General features: G+C 46.2%; 1 protein-coding gene across 1 annotated transcript; it reads right to left on the bottom strand.

Moving 5' to 3' along the window:
- Positions 1-8,271: 8,271 nt before the first annotated feature.
- HAUS1 (HAUS augmin like complex subunit 1) lies at positions 8,272-18,270 on the bottom strand. The gene is made up of 9 exons (XM_064735580.1): positions 18,135-18,270; positions 16,925-17,099; positions 15,808-15,943; positions 14,349-14,483; positions 13,267-13,390; positions 12,644-12,709; positions 11,399-11,470; positions 10,278-10,325; positions 8,272-9,370 (listed from the first exon to the last, which is right to left on the bottom strand). The coding sequence occupies exons 1-9, from the start codon at positions 18,186-18,188 to the stop codon at positions 9,314-9,316; spliced, it is 867 nt and encodes a 288-aa protein (XP_064591650.1). The 5' UTR covers positions 18,189-18,270; the 3' UTR covers positions 8,272-9,313.
- Between the last annotated feature and the right edge of the window lie 3,087 nt (positions 18,271-21,357).

Genomic DNA, 21,357 nt, shown 5'->3' on the forward strand with positions numbered 1-21,357 from the left:
GGCCGCCGGGAAGCGCCGGGAATGTCACCGCGGCCGCCGCGCCGTCACTTCCGCCCGCCGCGCCGCGAGCGCCCGCGCGGGCCGCCCGCGCCCCGCAGCGACCCCGCGCGGCCGGAGAGGGAACGGCGGGAGCGGCGCCGGGGGCGCGTGCGGGGCTGCGTCCGTGTGTCTGTCCGTGGGTCTGTGTATCTGTGTGTCCGTGTGTCTGTGTCTGTGTGTGTGTGTGTCTGTGTGTCTGTGTGTCCGTGTGTGTGTGTGTGTGTGTGTGTGTGCGCTGTGTGTGTCTGTGTGTCTGTGTGTGCGGCTGTGTCCGTGTGTGTGTGTCTGTCCGTCTGTCCGTGTGTCTGTCCGTGTGTGTGTGTGTGTCTGAGTGTGTGTGTGTGCGTCTGTGTGTCTGTCCGTGTGTCTGTCCGTGTGTGTGTGTGTGTCTGAGTGTGTGTGTGTGCGTCTGTGTGTCTGTCCGTGTGTCTGTCCATCTGTGTGTCTGTGTGTCTCTGTGTGTGTCTGTGCGCGCGTCTCTGTGTGTGTGTCTGTGTGGACAGCCTGGTTCAGGCATGGCTTAAAGAAAGAGGCCATGAAACGATTCAGCTAAAGGAAAAAAGCAGCCTTTCCCAGGCTTGATCCTGTAAATAATTAGGTTCTCAGCCACCTTTTATATAAACAACAAGATTCTCAAACCGTTCTGTCCTTGGCTGCTACTGGGAGCAGACAGTCAGTCTGGGAACAGAGATGAAAGTTTTGAGAACTCTCCATATCAGGGTGAGAACACTGATCTTGGTTTCAGTAAACTAACTTCTGGTATTGTAAACAAAAGGTGGAGCTGAAGTTTTCTCTACAACCTATCAGGAGCTCAGATTTTGCAATATGCAGGAACTTGATTAACACTGTTATAAAAGGTGTCGGATTGATCAATAAAGTGGAGTGATGCTGATCAATAAGGGTGGATCTCTCCCTCCGACTTCAATATGTCTGTGTGTCTGTGTGCATGTGTCTCTGTGTCTGTCTGTGTGTGTGTGTATGTGTGTGTCTGTCTATGTGTCCGTGTGTCTGTGTGTCTGTGTTCGTGTGTCCATGTGTCTGTGTCTCTGTGTGTGTCTGTATGTGTGTCCGTCTGTCTGTCTGTGTGTCTGTGTGTTCGTGTGTCCATGTGTCCGCGTATCTGTATCCCCTTGCTACCATGTCTCTATGTCCCTGTCTCTCTATCTGTGTCCATGTGTGCCCGTGTCCCTGTCCCTGTCATTGTGTCCCTGTCACTGTGTCTGTCCCTGTCACTGTGCCACTCTCGCTGTGTCATTGTGTCCCTGTTTGCCTGTGTCCCTGTGTCACTGGGCTACTGTCACCATCCCTGTGTCACTGGGTCACTGTCCCTGCTCCTCTGTCAGTGTCCCTGTGTCCCTGTGTCCCTGTGTCCTTGTGTCCATAGTCACTGCCCCTGTGTCCCTGTGTCACCAGCCCTGTGTCACTGCCCTTCTGTCAGTGTCCCTGTGTCCCTGTGTCCCTGTCCACCCGTGTCCCTGAGTCCCTAGTAACTGTCCGTGTGTCACCAGCCCTGTGTCACCGCCCCTGTCACCGTGTCACTGTCAGTGTCCCTGTCGCTCTGTCACTGTCCCCGTGTCCCTGTCCCTATCTCTGTCCCGTGTCCCTGTCACACACATCCCCCAGCACCCCGAGCACACTGCGAGCACGTTCTCCCACACCGATCCTGCGCTCCCTGAGACCGCAGAATCCCGGGATCTTTGGCTTTGGGAGGCACCTCTGGAGACCCAAGCCCCGGGGGCTGCTTGGGGGGAAGCTGCGGTTCAATCACAGCACATTGTAATGCCCTCTTTAAATACTGTAATGCACATTTCAGTCATTGTAATGCACATTTTAACACGGCAATGCCCTCGTTAAACGCCATCCAGGTGTTTCAGCGCCCCGCGGGTTGTCCTGCACAGCTGCAGGTGTTACCCGAGACTCCGAAAGGTGGAAGGAAATAATTTCAGCACAGTCTGTAAGCCTTGATCAGGGCTAGGAGCGCCAGGGAAATTCAGGATTTAAGCATTCCCTGCTCATGGCAAGACTCAGTGCCAGGGCTGGTAGCAGGGAAATGTGTGGGAAATCCACCTGCACCACCACCCAAATCGGGGCAGGGACTTGGGAAAAACAGGCATTGTGCCACTCCAGAAACATTTGTCATACTAGGAGAGATGGAGAGATGCAGCTGGAAGCAGAGCCATGCATTCAGGTTTCTACAATTATTTTTTAAACGGGTACTTTGCGAGGCACTTCTCACAAATATGTAAAAAAATTGTCAAGGAAGGTGAGTGCATCATTTGTGATGTCAGCACCAAGGAAAGCAGTAAACGGGGAATAACATCCAGAACCTGCATTTCCTGGAGGGAAAAAACATCCAGAACCTACATTTCCAAGGGGGAGTGGAGGGAAACATCCAGAACCTGCATTTCCAGGGGGGAATAACATCCATCACCTTCATTTCCAGGAGGGAAAAAACATCCACAACCTGCATTTCCAGGGGGAGATATAACATCCAGAACCTGCATTTTCAGGCAGGAATAACATCCATCACCTGCATTTCCAAGGGGGGAATAAGATCCAGAAGCTGCATTTTCAGGGGGGAAAACACTCAGAACCTGCATTTAAAAGGGGGGAATAACATCCAGAATCTGCATTTCCAAGGGCAGGAATAAAATCCAGAACCTGCATTTCCGGGGAGGGGGGGGACAACAATCAGAACCTGCATTTCCAGGGGAGAAAACATCCAGAACCTGCATTTCCAGGGGGGGAATAACATCCAGAACCTGCATTTCCAGGGGGGGAATAACATCCAGAACCTGTATTTTTGGGGAACAATGTGCTTTGCCTCCTGAAAGACACCTAGGGGACACCAGGCAGCTCACAGGCAGTCGGGAGCAGTTTTGGATGGAGTACAGGAAAGCACAAGGACAAGGATGGAGAGCATCTGCCTTGGATTTGCAGGAAGAGTGACACACGGGAAGGAGCTCCAAGACTCCGCGGCTGAAGGAATCGGCAAAAAGAGAGGAAAAGGAATCCCGACTGCCTTAAGCACCGCGGAATTAGTGAACTGAGCAGGGAGACAGCAGTCATGTGTAAATGTCTGGATGAAGCAAGTGGCATCAAGGGAGAAGGCTGGGGATACATTAATTATTTTAATGGGGTGAAATTACAGAAGGGCATGTCTAAGCTGGGAATCCATGTGGAAAGCTTTTGAATGGAGAAGAACAGGCTGGAAAAATCGTCTCCCTAAGGGAAGTGGTGAAAGCTTTATTGCCTGAGATTTTAAATGATAGATTAGGGGAAATACCAAGGGACTCATTCTGAAACATCAGGGAGATTGCACTGAAAGATTATGAAGGGAAGAGGAAAGGCTGGAGCTGGTGCTGGCTCCAGGAATTTTGGGAGTACAGCCCAGCACATCTTCTAGGCTCCTCTGGCTCCACGTTATCGTTCTGTGACTGTGTCTGCCAAGAGTGCAATGATTTCAGCGTTAGTTACCCCACAAGGATGTGATAAAACTCCCCCGCCAGGAGGAAACACGTTTGAGCAAAGGGAATCTCGGCACCTCCCCAAGGACAATGGGAGGAAATCGGCTCAGCGCTGGAGCACAACCTTCAGCCACATTTTCTCGTGTTATGAATAAGAAGCTTGACTAGGCCAATATTCAAGCAGCAATCAATTTATTATTTAATATGGTAAAGTGTGAGCAATACAGCGCTGGGTACAGTGGGGGAAGTTTCCCCTACAACTGCACTCCGATAATTGATTGTTACAGGTATTTATAGGGGTACTCATCAGGGTTTTTTCAGCAGTTTCTATTTCCAATCTTTTACTCATCAGCAATTTTTATTCTAAATTATTACATAACTATTCTATACAGTATTGTGATTTTAATTTCTCCCGATCTATCTCAAAGGATTATCCCCAGATGGTGATGGTCCAGTTTCCGAAAGAAGAAAAACGAACCCCATCTGGTGAAGTCCAGCTCCCCAGATTGGATTGTGGTTTTTAATTGCAGAGACTATAAATCTCATAACAGTGATGTCTAGCTTCTCTTTGGTCAAAACCATAAACTTTTGAGGTGATGTTCATCTTCCTTTCTCAAGCTGTTTTTCTCAGCTTCAATAAGGCATGAGATAAGGATATTTCCTTTATATATATTCCAAAGCTATAGTTTCAAGGATACAAGTAATATTCTAAAATTATACTTCAAAAGGTTATTATTGCAGAGCTTTTTATGGATTAAATGCAAGCAAAAAGCAACATCTTTAACACTTTAATTCCAATGCTCCTAAATCAACCAGGGTTAATTGCAAACAAAAGATAGCTTCAAAGGCCTTTTTCCATGCTTTATTTTCCTCAGTTATTATTAGAATTCGCAGCTATCTCATTGTCAGTGTCCACACATATCGCAATCACAAGTACACACGTCGCCTGTTTGTACCTGACACGAAACACAGCTTTGCATCTCACACTCGTCAAGGTAAAAGTTGGTTGTGAGAGCATTTTGGATCATCAGGGCTCCCAGGCTGGGACACCCCTCTGTCCCTGCTCCCTTCTCTTTCCCAGCCCCAGGCCAAAAACTTCCCTCCAGCTCCAGACTGAAGAATGACTTTTCAAGAGCTCATCTCGGAGGCATCCATAGGCACGTTACCAAGCATCCTCTGCAAAGGAAGCTTCACCTTCCGAGCCACATTTGAACAACACCCATTTTCCAAGTCTGTGGAATCGCCAATGTGCAGCTGAGACCCAGCCAAGCCATCCCCCTGCTGCTCCTGAGGTCACCCAGGCTCTCCTGCAGCCACAGCAGTGGCCAAACTGGGACCATGGAAAAGGTGTCCAGAACACCACAGTGTTCATCCACCCCCGAGGTACAGCCAGAGTCTCCTTGGGAAGGAAAGGAAATAAAACATTTCCTTGCTGCTAGATTTTATCAGCCAACATAATCAAATTAACCAGCACAGCTGCTTCGTTAGGATTAGAGGCATATTTATCAAGGGGCTAGAGGAAGCATTTATTAAATTAGCTTGCAACTTTGGAGCTGCTGGATGGTTTTTTTACTAGAGTTTACACGGTTCAGGACAGTGCAATGCTGAAGGACTTCAAGGCAGAGGGAGGCAGCTCCGTGTCCTCCTCCCATGTAGGTGGTGCCTGGCAAAGACAGAAGGAATCACAAGTCTCACTTTAAACACTCTCACTGGTAAAGGCCTCTGCTTACTCACATGTGGTGTTGCTCTGTAGGAGAAATATTTGTGAATTGGAGAAGCAGAAACACAGCCCAGTGCTGAAATTCTTTAGAGAAGTGAGCATTTAACAAAATAAGAAATGTTTCTAAAGTTGCTTGAAGTTGCTAACAGTGTCTGCCTGATTGCAGGCAAAGTGAAGGATTTCCTGCAAGGTCACAGAGACCAGGATCACTATTGTTTCACTGCTGACCCTGTACTTTAAAAATTCAAAGAATAGCTCAGAAATACAAAACATTTCCCAGAAGTCTAAGACCCATTCAGTTCTAAATGTAATTTGAAAGATCTTTTACACACTTACCATTTGACACATAAAATTTTGCTTTTAAGTACCCAAAACAACATTGAGTATCAAGATATTTGGAGTGTTTTACTGGAGGTGGTACCAAATGCAACCAACTTACTTTTAAAATAAATCTTGAAACTTTTAATATTTTTAGCTATTTTTAATTAAGGTCCCATCTTACTATCCTACATCTACCAAAGGAATTATATAAATGAAAGGAGATTTCTGAATACTTTCAATCAAAGAAAGACTGGAAAGGAATCACCATGAAGTATTTGCAACAGATGGAGTATTTCTATGGTACTAGCTAAAAGATACAGCCAAAAGAGATTCCAGCCCCACCTTTTGATTCAATGCATTTGAAGTTAAAAGACACATATGTCAGCTCATAAGCCTTAAATTTGCCTGATGGATTCTGTATTTCTCCAGCATTTTACTTTAGTTATTCTGGGTTTAGTATCTGAATGTTTTCTTTTAAATAGATTCACAATACTATGCTAATCTGCAGATGATTCCTCTTTTTTTCCCAAATGAGTTATTAGTTTGCATATTGGCCTGACAAGAACAGTGCATCAATTTGTAGTAAAATGTGTATGAGTTTTCGCTTGAGGCTGATCCCCATTTTTCACATTGAATTCACAATTTTAATCACTCCCTTTTTTTTGTGTGTGTTTTTGGTGGGGTTTTTATGGTTTTTTGTTGTTGTTGTTGTTGTTGTTTTCTGGTGGAATTCCTCATGCTTTCCAGGAGGAGAAATGAAGCGCGCAGCAATAAAACACAAACACCTCCTGCACGTTGTTGGGAAAATGGAATGTCTGCAGCTCAGCCTGGCCCTGCAGCTGCTCCCCTCTTGCAGGTGTTAACACGGGTGTCTCCAAAGCTCAGTCTGGGAGCTCACAGGGGAGCAGCTGATGCGCCCTGCGGGGACAGTGAAGCAGCGGAGGCTCCCCAGTCCCTCTCACTTGGGTGATTGTTCCATACCCTCGACAGCCGAGGGTCCAGCTGGCACCCACCCGCTGTGACTCCCACGAGAACACCCAACAGCTGCCAGGGCACAGGGGGAAGCCCAGAATCAGGGGTTTTCTCAGCCAGCATGGTGTGCTGCTGTCTCAGCAGCAGTTCAGCGAGCCGTTCCTCCTCCAGCATCCCATCCCCACATGGGAAAAGCCAGTCTGTCCCCAAAGGAAAGGGTTCCCTTAAGGCACTCTGACCAAAGAGAGCTGAGAAACCTTCCCAAAGGGCTCCGCAAATCTCGTTTATTTGACTTTTCCCGATTTCCAACCGAGAGCTGAGCAGTCAGACCTGACAGCTGCCTGCTGATTTACGCTGCGTGCGCCAGGGACGGCTCAGCTGTGACACACGGCTCGGATGCAGCTGCTGGGGATTTTTTAATTTTTTTAATTTTCCTCCTTGAGTTTCCAGTGCTAGGAAGCAACACGTGGCTGTGTTTGGGCAGCTCTCCAGACAGTCTGGCCCTGCTGCTCTCTGGATTCAGGCTCTTCATGCGCTGTGAAGCAGCAGCAGCAGCCGGGGAGAGGCGCAGCTGCTCCGTGGGCGTGGGGAGGGGAGAACAGCCCCAGGCTCCACAACCGGTGCAGCATTTCATGGTGAGGTGGAGCTATGGAACTGCCACAGCCCCAAGCCTGGAGTCATGGTTACACGTGCGAGATTAAAAGTCTTCTCCTAATGTTAGCCAAGTAAGTCTTGAGGCTCTCGTTAAAAAGCAGGGCTGGCATCACCCTCAAGCCCTCATCTATCACATCTTTGTATCCCAAAGAGTGATTAACACTCTCTCACATTTTAAACACTTGAGCAAATAATTTGTAATTTGCTTTTAAGAGCTTCTAGTGATTAAGATTCCCTAATTGCCAGGCTATGACCTCCAGTGCCTTACACTGGCTTTCTTGTGAGATCATTCTTTGATGTCTACCCAGCCATGTTCTGATGTCTTCCAAGACTACAACTTCTTTCCCCTACCACAACAGGAAAATCAGATTATATTCTTGTTCTTTCCATGTTCAGATACCATTCCCATGGTTTCTTTTGTGTAGGTTTTATTGATAAGCAGTAGCTGTACCTGTAATCATCCCTGCACTATGCTGACTGCTCCAAATTTCACATCAATGACCCCTGAGGTGATTTCTCCTCAGCCAGTTTATCCTATGAACTTTCCACTTGCTTTTGCCCTCATTTCCTACCCCAGAAGGAGTGAAGATAAATAGCCCTAAAACTAAGGCAACTCCTGCTTGGAGGAACTAAACAGCCACTCCTTCTGCTCTATGAAAGAGACCGGAGATTCCCATGGGCAGTAGCTCTCTGGGCATTCCTCCCTTCTCCCCATCACAGCAAAAAAAAGGACAGGACAGAGGTTACACTTGTGCTGTTTTATTGACACCGGTGTAACTTTGAATGTCTCGTCCTGCAGATCAGTGGAAAATCAGCTTTTGCAGTGAAGCAACAGCTCTCATGGCCATATTCTCTTGCAACTCCAACTGCAAACAGATTATCACTGAAACCACTATTTGCCTGGTTGCCTCCCACAACAAACAGGCCCGTGCTCAATGTCCTCAGGTGCTAACACTTTTTCTAGGTATTGCTTTTTCCCTACTGTCCTGGTTTAGGGCAAATTTGTTAAAGAATCTGCAAAGGAGGGCCCCTCCAGAAAGCAAAACCCACATGGCCCCTCCCCACAACCGGTTCGGGAAAAAATTCCTTGGAGAGAGGTAGAAAGAACCTGTTTATTTGACTGGCCCAGCACACAAAATGAACAATATCAGATGACACCGCTCTGAGAAAGATGGCAAAATCAGAAAGTCTCTTTCGGGGGTGGTTGCTCTGTTCTCAGTCCCTCCGGCGCTGGGGCAGCCGCTGCAGCCGAACCCTTGGTGTTCCCGGGTCCCAGTCCGGAGCAGGTTCGAGATGGTCACAGGAACAGGAGAGGAGAAACAGTCCAGGAAGCAATGTGGACTGTTTAGCTAGAACTAGCTAATAAGCAGAGGCGAAAGCAGAGCAAAAACAAGAGCAGAAAAAGAGAGCAAGCAAAAGCAGCAAGTAAGCCAGAAGTGACAAAACAGCCTTATGTACCACTTGTCTCTGTGTCCCTGATAAGAGAAACCCAAACAAAACTTCCACTCTTCAGAGCCGGTCTTAAAAGCACAGAACAGGTGAATGGGGATACAAGCATCATAATGTCACCCCAGGACACATACCCACAGGAGATTTTCTGATTTTTGGCTTTTGGAATCAAACAGTTTCTAAAAGCTGGCATATGTAAAACACTTCTCAAAGTGTAGAAGGCTGGTGTGGTGATGGCATGGAAATAACAGAGCTCAGGGAACCCTCATGGAAGATGACGTTTGAGGTAGAATTGTTAAGGGCAATCTGACTTCAAAATCATCATGTCCCACAGGGGTTCTGCAAAAATACTGGTTTTAGACCTAGAAAGGTCTTACTGTGTGTTTTTGTTTGTTTGCTTGTTTTGTTAGAAAACTATGCCTGCCTGCACTATCCATAGAGCTGCTTTACAGGTGCGTATCACAGAGGGAAAAATAACTCATAAAGACAACAGCAAGTTTGGATGCTATTTAATTAAACACAGGTGAAGCTTAAAAATACAAGGCTGACAGAGAGAACACAGCAGGAAGCTGCCAGGGTACAGGTAAGAGTTCTGAAGTGCATTGCTAGTGCAAGTAGGTAGGCAACAGAAGGAGAATCATGTTCCAGGCAGGCAGGCCCCTCCAGGCGAGCTGGCGTTTGCTGGGCTATGTCAGCTGGAAAGACAGAGATCCTCAATCTCCTTTGTGAGCTCTTCATCCAAGGCTTTCTACCAGGAGAGAAAACCAAGAGGGATCAGGGACCACGAGACAGCCTCCACGTGCTGCTGACAAACAAACACATCTGCAGTGATCAAACCCTGGGAGCCTGTCAGCAGTGATGGAATAACTCTGGCGTTGAGCTGGATGGACTTGTCCTCCAAACGGAAGGCTGGACAAGCTCAGCTGCCTTCACGCTGTGCCCCAATGTGATTTTGAACACATCCCAGCTCACTGGTCCTCCCCAGAGGTGAGCATTCTGACCTCAGAACAGCTGCAGGCTGGTAAGGGGAGCCTGTACTCCCTGAATCAAAAACCCAGGCATTCTCACCTGAAAATGTGCAAAATGCTCTTACCTAGATGTGATTTTTGATCACAGGTTAAAGGCTTACCACTTGTGCTTTATGAGCAAGCAGGCAGTAGCCCAAAGGAACAAAAACATGTTTTATGGGGCTCAAACGTGGCTCAGCTCACTCAGGAAAGCCACATATGAACTTCCCAAACAGCTTTATGGTGTTTGGCTCAACAGATTACACCTGCATGGAGGACATGGGCACTGTGTTTTACAGGGGAACGTCCTCATTGCAGTCTACAAGGCAGATGTTGACTAAAACAAGCCTGGAGCCCTCTGAGAGTTCAGGAGGAGCAAGGAAGCTTCTGTAATATCCACTACCTACAGTGTAGTGGATAAACATCCCAATAGGCAAAATTCATGGGGCTACAGCCACCTAATCTGCACTGATATCACTGTGCCAAACTGCCTTTGCAGCTCAGACATCAGTCCACCAGTTCCCCTGATCAGTATCTACAACTTCTGCCTCACCACATCCCCCCATGAGAACATTCTGTAATAAATCTGTAAATAAATCTGTAATCAATTAATACATGTAGCTCCTGGAAAGATAAAAGATCTCTTACAAGTTCTCTTCTTGCTTCTTCAACCTTCACCTGTGCCAGGGGAATGCTCTAATGAGAGAAAATGGCATAAAAATCAGCATTTCATCAAGATACAAGAGTCCCTGCACCTTTACAAGAGTCTAATGATGAGCCTCAGGTAAATCAATGGACAATTAATGAAGTTTTGTGTAGGCACTTCACATGCAGGAGATATTGCCATTAAAGGTCATTGCCATTGGTTTAGTTGGGGCAATCACATATTTTTCAAAAGTCTAGTATGGCCTAAAGTCTAAAAAAACCCCTTCATTTTAAGCAATTTCCCAAATCTACCAACCAAGGGACTTGATTTCAACAGTATTTGTGCAAGACTTTTCCAAAGCACAGTACGTTTGCAGGGAAAAACCTCCTTCCCTTCCTCCTGCCTGCACCAGGGGCTCTCCCAGTCTCCACTGACAGCAAGGCTGGAGGTGGGAACTGGAGAACCTAATCAATCCCATGTGAATGTCCTGTTCCACCTGAGAGAAGGAGAAAGCTGCCTCTTGGAGGAAGATGGACTAAACACAGCAGCAGTCCCACATTTCTAGCCACAGCCTTTTATTTTCCCTAGGAGCAAGACATCAGTGTTTGTATGAGGGAGAAAACTGCATTTTCATAGAGCACACTCAAGAGAAATCAAAGAAAATGATGGAGCAGCCAGTTCAGGGGACAAAACCTACATTTGGCTATTTCTTCAGGATCCTTAAAATCCTGTTCAGAGCTCCAAGCTCTACAACACATGCTGTGTCCACCAATACGGCCTGACGAGCATTACAGCTAAAATAGTGGTAAATCTCAAAAAGTTGGTTATACTAGGGGATTCCTTTTCTTCCATATTTCTTTGTCCAATTTCTAGATAATTCACCCGAATACTAATTTACCCAGCAAATCTGTCTACTTTGCTAGAACACAGTTTGCCTGACAAGAAGCTTAATTTATTGGCTTTGATTAATAAATACAGATCAAGTCTTTGGTTTGCATCATTACCAGACCTGTAGGACATCTGCCTGTCCACCAAAGGCATCACAAGGATACCCCTTACATTCTGAAGGCCACTAAAATTAACCTGATGGTAAATACAACATAACAGTGGAACAAATAGTTACAAGAGGTAAATCAAGATAGGATGCCAGTTCCATCTTCAATGGCTCTATTTCTTCACGCAGTGCAGCCAGCTCCTGCAGAAAGAGAAAGGCAGATCATATTCTAGGGAATTATTTGCAGAATTGATGGAAATGGGTGAGATAGATCCACAGTTACCTACAACATTTCAGAATTTGAGAGATTTCATCCTCTATAAAACACATGGAAAACCAAAGTTTTGCACATGCAGCAGCAAAAAGACTCTCCCATATGCTTATCAAGTGGGAGTAATTTCTTTTTGGGACTGCAAACTGAGTACCTTCCACAGTCCCGAACTCTTTTCAAATAATCAAAGTTAAATAAAAAAGATAAATCCATTTGTGCTGCCCATTTTACTGATGTCCGGGCAAAGCAGTTCCATAAATGTCAAGGAGTCAAACCGTACCTTATGCTTGGGCTCTAGAAGATGACAAGCCCAGAAAATTTGCCTGTGGCTTTTTGGATGCAAAATTCCAACAAAAATTAGACCTGGTCAGTACCCTCGTCTAACACTGGGCAATGTGAGCACTGCCACCCAGTGCTGGTTGGTGAGAAGCACAGCAGAGAAACCAGGAAACCTGTTTTCACTGCTCCACTCGAAAACATAAAGGAAAAGGCAGCAAAAGTAATCAGGAGAAAGACTGAGTTCCCACGACAATAACAGCAAAAAATATGAAGATGTGTTGAATGCAGAGGACAAAGATGTAAAATCTGTAGTTACAAACTCAAGAAATGTGCTTTTTCTTTAAGATGTTCCACTAGGCTTACAATAAAGCTGAAAAATGTTATGTTTAAAGACACAGGGGAAAAAAAAAAAAAGCACACAGTGATTCTGAATTTGGGTTTCTTTTCACCTTATCTCCTTTTTTTTTAAGTGTTTGGAAGAGCTTTGCCTCACATAATACACAGGTAGCCAGGTAATGGGATACAGTCCACAGAATATCCACTCTGTTTATAACACAGATCAGAAATGAAGGAGGCAGATCTGTTTTCAGTGCCAGGCAATTTATTCTGTGGAAATTCTCCAGTGGATGCCTCTAGGAGAGACAAACCCACCCAAAAGAGCCCAGTTCATGGGAATCCACCTACAGGATTTTTATTTGTGCTTCCTTTGGCCATTAAGATTTGTTCAGGCAGCCAAAGAGCAAACTACTATTCCTGAAAGCACCCAACAAGCAAGCCTGGCCTGTCCCACTGTAGCAACATCCCTCCTGTATCCAAAAACCTACCTCAGATGATTTCACCAGTGCCTCATGTGTCAGGGATTGGTCCAACCCCCTGCCAACAAGCTCAGCCTGCAAACAGGAGAGAGCACAAAATGCAACAAGGAGAAAGATTTCACCACTTCCTTCTGTTTAAACAGGCAGGGAAGAACTCAGGTTGCCCATGGCAGAAACGTGTGCTATTGGAGCCACAGCGGTAGCTGGTGTACAAAATGAGGTGGTGCTAAAATTTGTATTAAGAATAACAAGTCTTTCCAGAAAAGCAGTGGGAGAAGGGCACATGGCAAGGCTGAAGAAAGGCTTCTCAGGAAAATGTCAATTGTAACACAACACTTTCCATCCCGTGCTTGTCAAGGCATCAGGTATGGCTTTACTTTAGCCATAAAGTAACCTGCCAGAGTTTCTCAGGGAATGAGGAGACAGCACTGTACTGATCACAGGATGCACTGAGGAGAGATCAGCACGGACAACTGAACTATATTCACATGTTGTCCTGTTAGCTCAAGAGTCCCCAGTACTGGAGTTCAGGAAGCTTATGGAATGTCTCTGTAACTACAAATTTGGGCTCAGCCAACCACGGCTGTGTCATCCTATCACAGTGTCATGTAAGAAAAACTCCTTCCACCTACCTGAGCATCCGAGATCCTTATTTTCAGATCCTTAGATTTGTTTTTCAGGAACTCCAGGTTCTTGAATTGAGTCTCTTCTTTGGCCTGTTGTATTCCTTGAGATTTCTTCAGGTCTTCAATATCCCTTAAAAAATAACACAGAAAGAAAAAGCTGTTACATTCAAAGATGTATCAGTACACAAATACTGTTACTTACCTATGCTCAAGCTAAACTCTGCAATACAACAAACACATGAAAGAAGAAAACTGAGAAAACCCTGCATTTCCCTGTGAGATTTTCCAATGGAAACCTATACAGTGTTACCTCCAGACGCCACAGACCAGGGAAAATAGAGGCAAAGAAGAAAGCCATATGCCTAAAGGCAAAGGGTAATAATCTTGTGCATAATTCCCTAACTCACTTAGAAACCTGTTACACGAGCTAAACCTCAGATCACGAGGAGGCAAACCTGCAGAAAGCACATGGGAATATCGTTTACAAGGCCAATTGCCACTTTAAAAGACAAAAAAAGAAAACATTCTAGAAATAATTAGACTGGAAGGGAGCTGTGGAGAGCATCTGGGCCAGCTCCCACCAAGGCTGGGGTTGATTGTGCTGTGCTTTGCAAACCTCTTCAGATTACATCCTCCAGGGAATGACTTGAGACTGATTTTTTTTAAAGTTATCACTATTATTACGTCTTCTCCATACTGGTTAAGAGAACTTCTTGCCTGAGAATGGCTTTTGTCTTGCCTCCCTTAGTCTGACTACAGAGGCCATGCTAAATGTGCTAAGAAAATCAGATTTGTCTTCAGCCTCAGACAAAAGTAACTGGTGGAAGATGGAAACTTGCATCTGAAAACAGCTTGTAGATCACTTTTGCTTTAAAATAATTGGTTTGATGCTTTGCCAGATCTGTTTTGACTACTGAAAGTATCCATAACACATGGGTTTTGATAGATACTTCCAAATACTTTGAATTGGAGATGTGTCAAACCCCTAAAAATTCAGTTTTCCTTGTTAGTTACCATAACCAACATTGCCCAAGATAGAAATCACCAGTATTACTTTAATCTTGTCCTCTTCTTCGTCCATTACTCACTTCTCTAACTGCTTTTCCACCATCAGCGCTGAAGTTAGCTTTTTCGTGAGGGTCCTCAATTTCTGTTCCATTTCTTTGTTTTTTGATTTTGTTTTATACAGTTCCAAGGTCATGTCATTGATGGCACTGTAGAAGCTGGTGAAGAGAGAATCAGTGGGAATGCTTAGGAGTCAGCTTTTCTAAAAGTCAGAGTTGTTGTTATTCTTTTCTCCGCACCTTAAATGAATGACTTAAGTTTCCTCTTGATGTTATGGCAGGAGTAAATTTAAGTAAGATATACTAAGGGAATTTGCTTTCCATAACTAACACAGATTTCCACGTGGAAGGGAAAACAGCCCAGCAACCTGAGTAAGAGCAAGTGAACAACACAACTGGCACTCTGGTGAATAAAACCACCACCTTCTCCCCTCCTGGCTTGCCTCACTGCCTTTGAGGGAAACTGTATTCAGTCCCTGAAAATGCACGGTCACAAGATGTGCCCGGCAGCATCTGAGTACCCTCCTCTTCCCAAGCGGCCCAAGGCTCTTCCCCCTCCAGCTCAGGAAGAGAGAAGTAAGGTGCAAAGATCCTAAAAATCACATAAAAATTGGTTTCAAAGTAGACTTTACCCCTTCTTTGCTGCAAGTGTTGCAGTGCCACGGGCCAAAGCCATGCTAGGGAGAGAGGCCCAAGGAGACCAGACTAACAGATGCCATTTCTCCATGGCAGAGGGAATCTCCTTGCATGAACTGAGGCCAGATGAGACAGACACGGATGAGGAGCTGAGGCTGGAGGAGCAGTCACAGTTCCCCAGTCCTTGCCTAAGCAGTGTGAACGCTCCTGTAGCCCGGGATACCTGGCACAACAATCCAACTGGCAGCAGCCTGCAGCCACTGACCACAAAAGCAGGAGAAAAAGGAGGGATTTAACTCCATCCCAGGCCCCTCTCAGGCTTCAGAGATTCCTGTGCTGGGATAACCTAGAGCTAGGAAATTCAAATGTAGTGTTCACTTCTTATCCGTCCTCACATAGTACACCCAAGACCTTGGAGCACAGGCGCACCTCTGCTTGCCAAAAGAAAAATTCCTCCCTCCCTAAATGACATTATTGCCACTTCCCTCCACTGTGCTGAAAAGGACCACAAGGCTCTCTGTAAGAGGGAGAAATTAATTCCAAGAGCATAAATGAAGCCTAAACAAGACTTATGAAATATATATCTATTGCAGATGGGTGGGGTTTTTTCCAAGTTCAGTTTTGGATTTTCACCCCTCTCCTCCTCCTATCACATGTTGCTTGTTTTGGTGGTTGGCAGGAGGGTGCTAGCACTTTGTGCTCAGTTCCTATGCACTCCAAAGCTGCCCAAGGGGTGAAAAATAAGCCTGACAAAGAAGATTCCTAGCGCCGAGTTTGGAGCTGCCGATGTGGAAAAGCAGAGGAAAACAGCACAGACCCTCACCACGAATGCAGTGTGAAGAATTACCTGGTAAGAGACGTGTCCTCCACGTTGAGTTCTTCTGCACTTTGTACCAGGTCAGTGAGGTCATCGTTGGCCTCTTTGGACATATTGCCTTCCAAACATCCCAGGCTTTCTCCAAGAATATTGCGCCAGTAGCGAGCTGGAAAATATACACGAAACAAAGCAGTGATTTTTTTAACATTACCACTCTTTTATGGAACTCTTCAAAGTTAGAACCCAATCCCACACTGGGAACTCAGCTACCTGCCTGTTGTTGGAGGAAAAAGACACTTTTAAAACAGGATCAAACATACAAAACTGCTGACATATCTCCATTTGTCACACAAATTCGGTGTATAAAGGGAGAAAGCACTGCTCCACTCTGTCCCTGATCAGTCTGTCTGACATCAGACAAACAAGAGCTCACCCTTGTGCTACAGCAATGAGCACATGCAGGTCACCTCCTCACAAAGCCCACAAGGCTGAGCCTTGCTCATGGCAAATCCAGGAAGTCTGTCTCCATCATTTTTTGTTTGGTGGCAAGGCACTTGATAGAACAAAAACATCTTCATGTGTACCATGCCAGCCTTTGCACAGAAAAGCAAAATTCCTTCCTGAGAAAAGCCTATGAAGTGACAGTCCTTTAGTATGTGTTTTAAAAACACACTATGGTCCCCTGAACCACTCACTTGCTCAAAAAAAAACCAAACAAATTAAGAAATAGTCACTCTAGGCAACTTCAGCACAAGATAAGTATCTCAATGTTGTTTCAGGCTCCCCCAGGGCTTTCCTTAACAGTGGCTTAGCACCAGCTCAGACTCTTGAATGAGCTGCAGGGATACTTCCCTCTCTATCCAGGCAATATTTCCATGCTGTGCTATCCAGCCCAGCAGACTAGGAGGTTTTAGCAATTAACCTGCTTGTCCACATTTATGGCCTGCTCAAGATGGCTTATAAAATTGTCCTTGAGCGACCTTATGTCGCTGTAAATTGTAATAAAAATCGCATTAAAAAAAAGCTGAGTCTGTTTCAATTACATGTATTTATATATATATTCCAAAGTTTTCAACAAATACAATCTTCAGGACCACTCAGAACAGCCTGACTCAGGTGGAACTGAGAAATGGAGCTTCAAACTCACTTTCTGCTTTATATTTGCTTGTTCTGTCCTTCATGTCCTCTATCAGCAACATAACATCCTTGTCTGCCTCTTCATTGCTCTCCATAATTTCATGTAAAATATCCACTGTCCTTTCATTCACCTCATATTCCGGAATAGGCACACTCCCATATAATTTCTTTAACCATAAAGTAACCTGCCAGAGAAGGGAGAGAAAAGAGCAAGCAATCATGTGAAATAACAGAAAAAAGCTGATAGACATGAAGAATGTAAACCACTGCAAACTCTGTATTCCTGAAGAGCAACTCCTACATCAGTCCAGGAGGCGTGGGTGGGAAAAGGGGAGACAAATTCCTTTCCCTCTTCTTTAAACACCCTCTGTGGTCTAGAAGACTATATTATATACTTTTTAATCTCCCTCATTTCTTGGAATACCTGCTCATCTCCATGTGATAAAATTTTACCTTTTTATTCACATGACCTCTTGGCTACAGACACAGTAACAACCCAATAGATGTTAAATAGGTGTTTGGAAAAATGGTGAACACTGTGTTAAAGTGTGTGGGACAAAAGTGCCTGAGCCATCACTAGGAGCAGTCTCTCTGCAGGAGAACAGGAGTCACCATAAAGCGAAGCCACAAGCCCTGCAAAGCAGTTGTACCATCAAAAACAAGGTCAGAAATAAAAGATCAACACAGTGCTCTCAGGCAGGGCTGTGATCGAGGAACCATGGAATTGCTTGGGCTGGAAAAGCCCTCCAGGATCATCCATTCCCCCAGCACTGCCCAGCCCAACAATGACCCACGTCCCCAGGTGACACATCCACACAGCTTTTAAATCCCTACAGGAATGGGGACTTCACCACTGCCCTGGGCAGCTCTGCCAGGCCTGGACAACTCTTTGAGTGAAAAAATTTTCCCTAAGATCCAACATAATTAGATTGGAAAGTTTAATTATGACCAGTAATAACTGAAGAACAAGGAAGTTCTACAGCATGTAACGAACCTAAACTCTTGCATAAGCCTGCCTAATAAATCTGACGGAGAATGGACGCAGCCGTATAATTTTAAGTGTATTTTTTCTCGCCCCTCATCCTGCTGCTGTACGCGTAGATGAGCAGCGATGGAGAAAACCACAGCAGCATAAGGCGCAAAAAGCACGAACTGTGTGTGTGTGTGTGCGCGGAGAACTGTGAAGAAAAGAGAAAGCGAGCCCTGCCGGCCCCCGTTACCCGTGTGAGCTTCTCCTGGAAGGAATCGCCACCCGGTGTTCCCGCCGCCGCCATCCTGCCCGGAGCCTGTCGGGAGTGGGCGGCTGAGGGGCGGCGCCGCCGCGGCTTACCCCGGAGCGGGGGGAAATAGCGATGGAAACGTGTTTTAACAGTTAATCGGAGCGTTAAACGCCGTCTGTCCGTTAAGGGAAGATGTTAAAAAAAAACGCCAAACGAACCCCAGCAACAGAAAAATGAAACAGAAGAGATGCAGGAGGAAGGCGTCGCTAAGTACAGCAGAAAGATGTCTGGGGGTGCGGCTGGACATGAGCCCACGGTGCCCGTGTGGGTAATGGTCCCTGGGCTGTCCCAGCCAGGATGTGACACAGCCCCAGGGTTAAAAATAGGTTAGAAACTGTTGTAAAATAGTTGATAGAGTGTTAAGCATGCACTGTTAGTTTGGTTATTGTAAAAGGGGTTAAGTTATAGGAAATACGGTACTCAGCGTACCATATTACACCTAAGTAAAGTGCACCAGGCAGGCCCCAGGCGAAACGAGCCAGCCTGGACAGAACTGTAATGGGTCAATTAAGCCATTAAACGTTCATGCAAGTGAAGGATCCAAACAGAAACCAATATAAAGGGGGAAAAAAAAAAAAAAGGTTAAAAAAGGGGGTTCTGACCCAGTGAACCTGTGCCGCCCCATCTGGGACATCGGGGCCATCGCTGCTGAGCAGCCCCAGCGCCGGCGCTGCAGCACCCCCGACGGGAGCGCTCCCGCTCAGCCCGCGGGCCCCCTGCTTTAGGCCTTTCTTTTTATTATAATAAATGCTAAAATCACTCTAGTACCAGGAGCTTGCTCTCGTTTTAACACCAGGGCAGGGCCTGTCCCCTGTGCCGGCACTGCTGAGGCACCTCCAGTGCTGGGGACAGCTCTGGGCCCTCAGCACAAGAGAGACACTGAGGGGCTGGAGCGTGTCCAGGGCAGGGAACGGAGCTGGGAAGGGGCTGGAGCCCCAGGAGAGGCTGAGGGAGCTGGGAAGGGGCTGAGCCTGGAGCAAAGGAGGCTCAGGGGGGCCCTTGTGGCTCTGCACAGCTCCTGACAGGAGGGGACAGCCGGGGAACAGGGCTGTGCTCCAGGGAACAGGGACAGGAGCTGAGGGAACGGCCTCAGGCTGGGCCAGGGTAGGTTTAGATGGGATAATCAGAAAGTTATCTTCTTAAAACGGGGTGTGAAGCCCTGGGGGTGTTAAGGCCAGGGGGAGTGGTGGTGTTAGTTCTTAACATCCATGTGGGTGGTTTTTTTTGGGTTTTTTTTGGGGTTTTTTTGTTTTTTTTTTTTTTTTTCCAGGAAGTTTTACAGAAATTTAAGTGATATCCGAAATAATCAGCATGGAAAGAATTGGTGAAGAATCACATTTGGTACAACATATGCCAAAGGAGCTGAGGATTTTTCACCTACCCTTTTCAATTCCCAAAAGGGGAATCCACTGGAATCTGTGGCTTTACCAACCTCTCTGGATTACCAGAGGGACCGATCACACTGTGCCTGAATTTCAGCACTTCACCACTGCAGACCAAATCCTGTTCCACATGTGAGACATAAAATCATCCCCAAGTGCAGACTGAGGGGTGTGGGGGAGGATTCTGCCCCTGGGCTCAGGTGAGAGCCCACCTGCAGAGCTGCCCCAGCCCTGGCTCCAACAGCACAAGGAGCTGGAGCTGCTGCAGCCAGTGCAGAGGAGGCCACGGAGATGCTGCCAGGGCTGGAGCCCCTCTGCTCTGGAGCCAGCCTGGCACAGCTGGGGCTGCTCAGCTGCACCAGAGAAGCTCCAGGGACACCTCAGAGCCCCTGCCAGGGCCTGCAGGGGCTCCAGGAGAGCTGCACAGCCCCTGGGGACAAGGCAGGGTTAGATGGGATATTGGGAAGGAATTCCTGACTGTGTGGGTGGGCAGGCCCTGGCACAGGGTGCCCAGAGAAGCTGTGGATGCCCCAGCCTTGGAAGTGTTCTGGCCCAAGTTGGACTGGGCTTGGTGTGGTGTCCAACCCTTTAGGGGAATGGAGCATCCAAGATTCAAACGTGCTTATGGTCAAAAGGAACAACAAAATTCAGAGTGTTCACAAAAGTTTTCCAAGTTAAAGTACACACTTGGCATGGAAATTAATGTTGGTCTTTGACCTCTTCATATAAGCCCAGGGCAGTGAGTTTTGGATAAAGGGGTAGGGTGAAAGGGAAGAAAGGATACAAGAGGGGAGAGAGGAAGAAAGACATCACCAGGCTTGGCTCCAGTGTTGATCTGGCTGGTGGAGTGTCTAGGGTCCTGGGGTGCCTGTACATAAGGTCTTGGTGGGGGCACCTTTAACAGATGACTTTCCCTGCCCTGGAGGTTACTTTCTCACTTTCTATGCAAATTTATAATCTGCAGTTCATTCTTCATTTCTTTCTGATAATGAATTGGAGGGCTTCAAGGGTCTCTGGTGGTCTTAATTCCCTGTACAGTCCTAGACTGTTTCTAGGCTTCATTGCTGGGCTGTGCTCTGTTTGTCTCCAGGAACTAGAACAAGGATGTTTGTCCCAGAAAAATGCTGCCCAATCTCGGAATGGCCCATTTTCCAGCCACATCCTGTTGTTCCTCACAGCTGTGTTTTTACCAACAAACATTGATTCTTGTTACCAACAATCTGTGGTTGGCTTTACAATTATCCAGCTATTGGTGTTTGAGGCACACAACCTCTAATCTTCTGGGCTTCTATACTCAGGCCAACCAGATTTAATCCATGAAACAGAGAGCAGCTAACAAGCAAGCTCTGAGTAATGTCCATGTGTTAGAGAAAACAAATTACTTGTTGGTGGAATTGCCTTGTCAAGCTTGATACACTTCAATAATCTCAGACCCAGAGGGAGATTAACAAGAAGAAAGGATGTAACACTGATGGCAGGCACAGAGAATGCAGAGTTTACAGGCCACAAGGACATCTGCTTGAACTTCCAAGATGAGAAAGAAACTAATAAAGTGAACCCAGCACCTGTGCTGAAACCAGCTCTGACTGGGTAAACAGTCATTCTGGCAGGGGGAATCTGTGACAACTGACCCAAGAAACCCACCGACCCAAAAGAAGAGAAAGACTGGGCATGAAAAACAGTAGAATCATTAACCAATACTAATTAATAAGAGAATTATGTAACATAGCCGGTGAACACTAGTTCCTTTGTATGCTAAAATGTATAAATTGTTAAGCATC

This window comes from Zonotrichia leucophrys, chromosome Z, assembly GCF_028769735.1.
Source record: "Zonotrichia leucophrys gambelii isolate GWCS_2022_RI chromosome Z, RI_Zleu_2.0, whole genome shotgun sequence".
In the NCBI taxonomy this organism is placed as follows: domain Eukaryota; kingdom Metazoa; phylum Chordata; class Aves; order Passeriformes; family Passerellidae; genus Zonotrichia; species Zonotrichia leucophrys.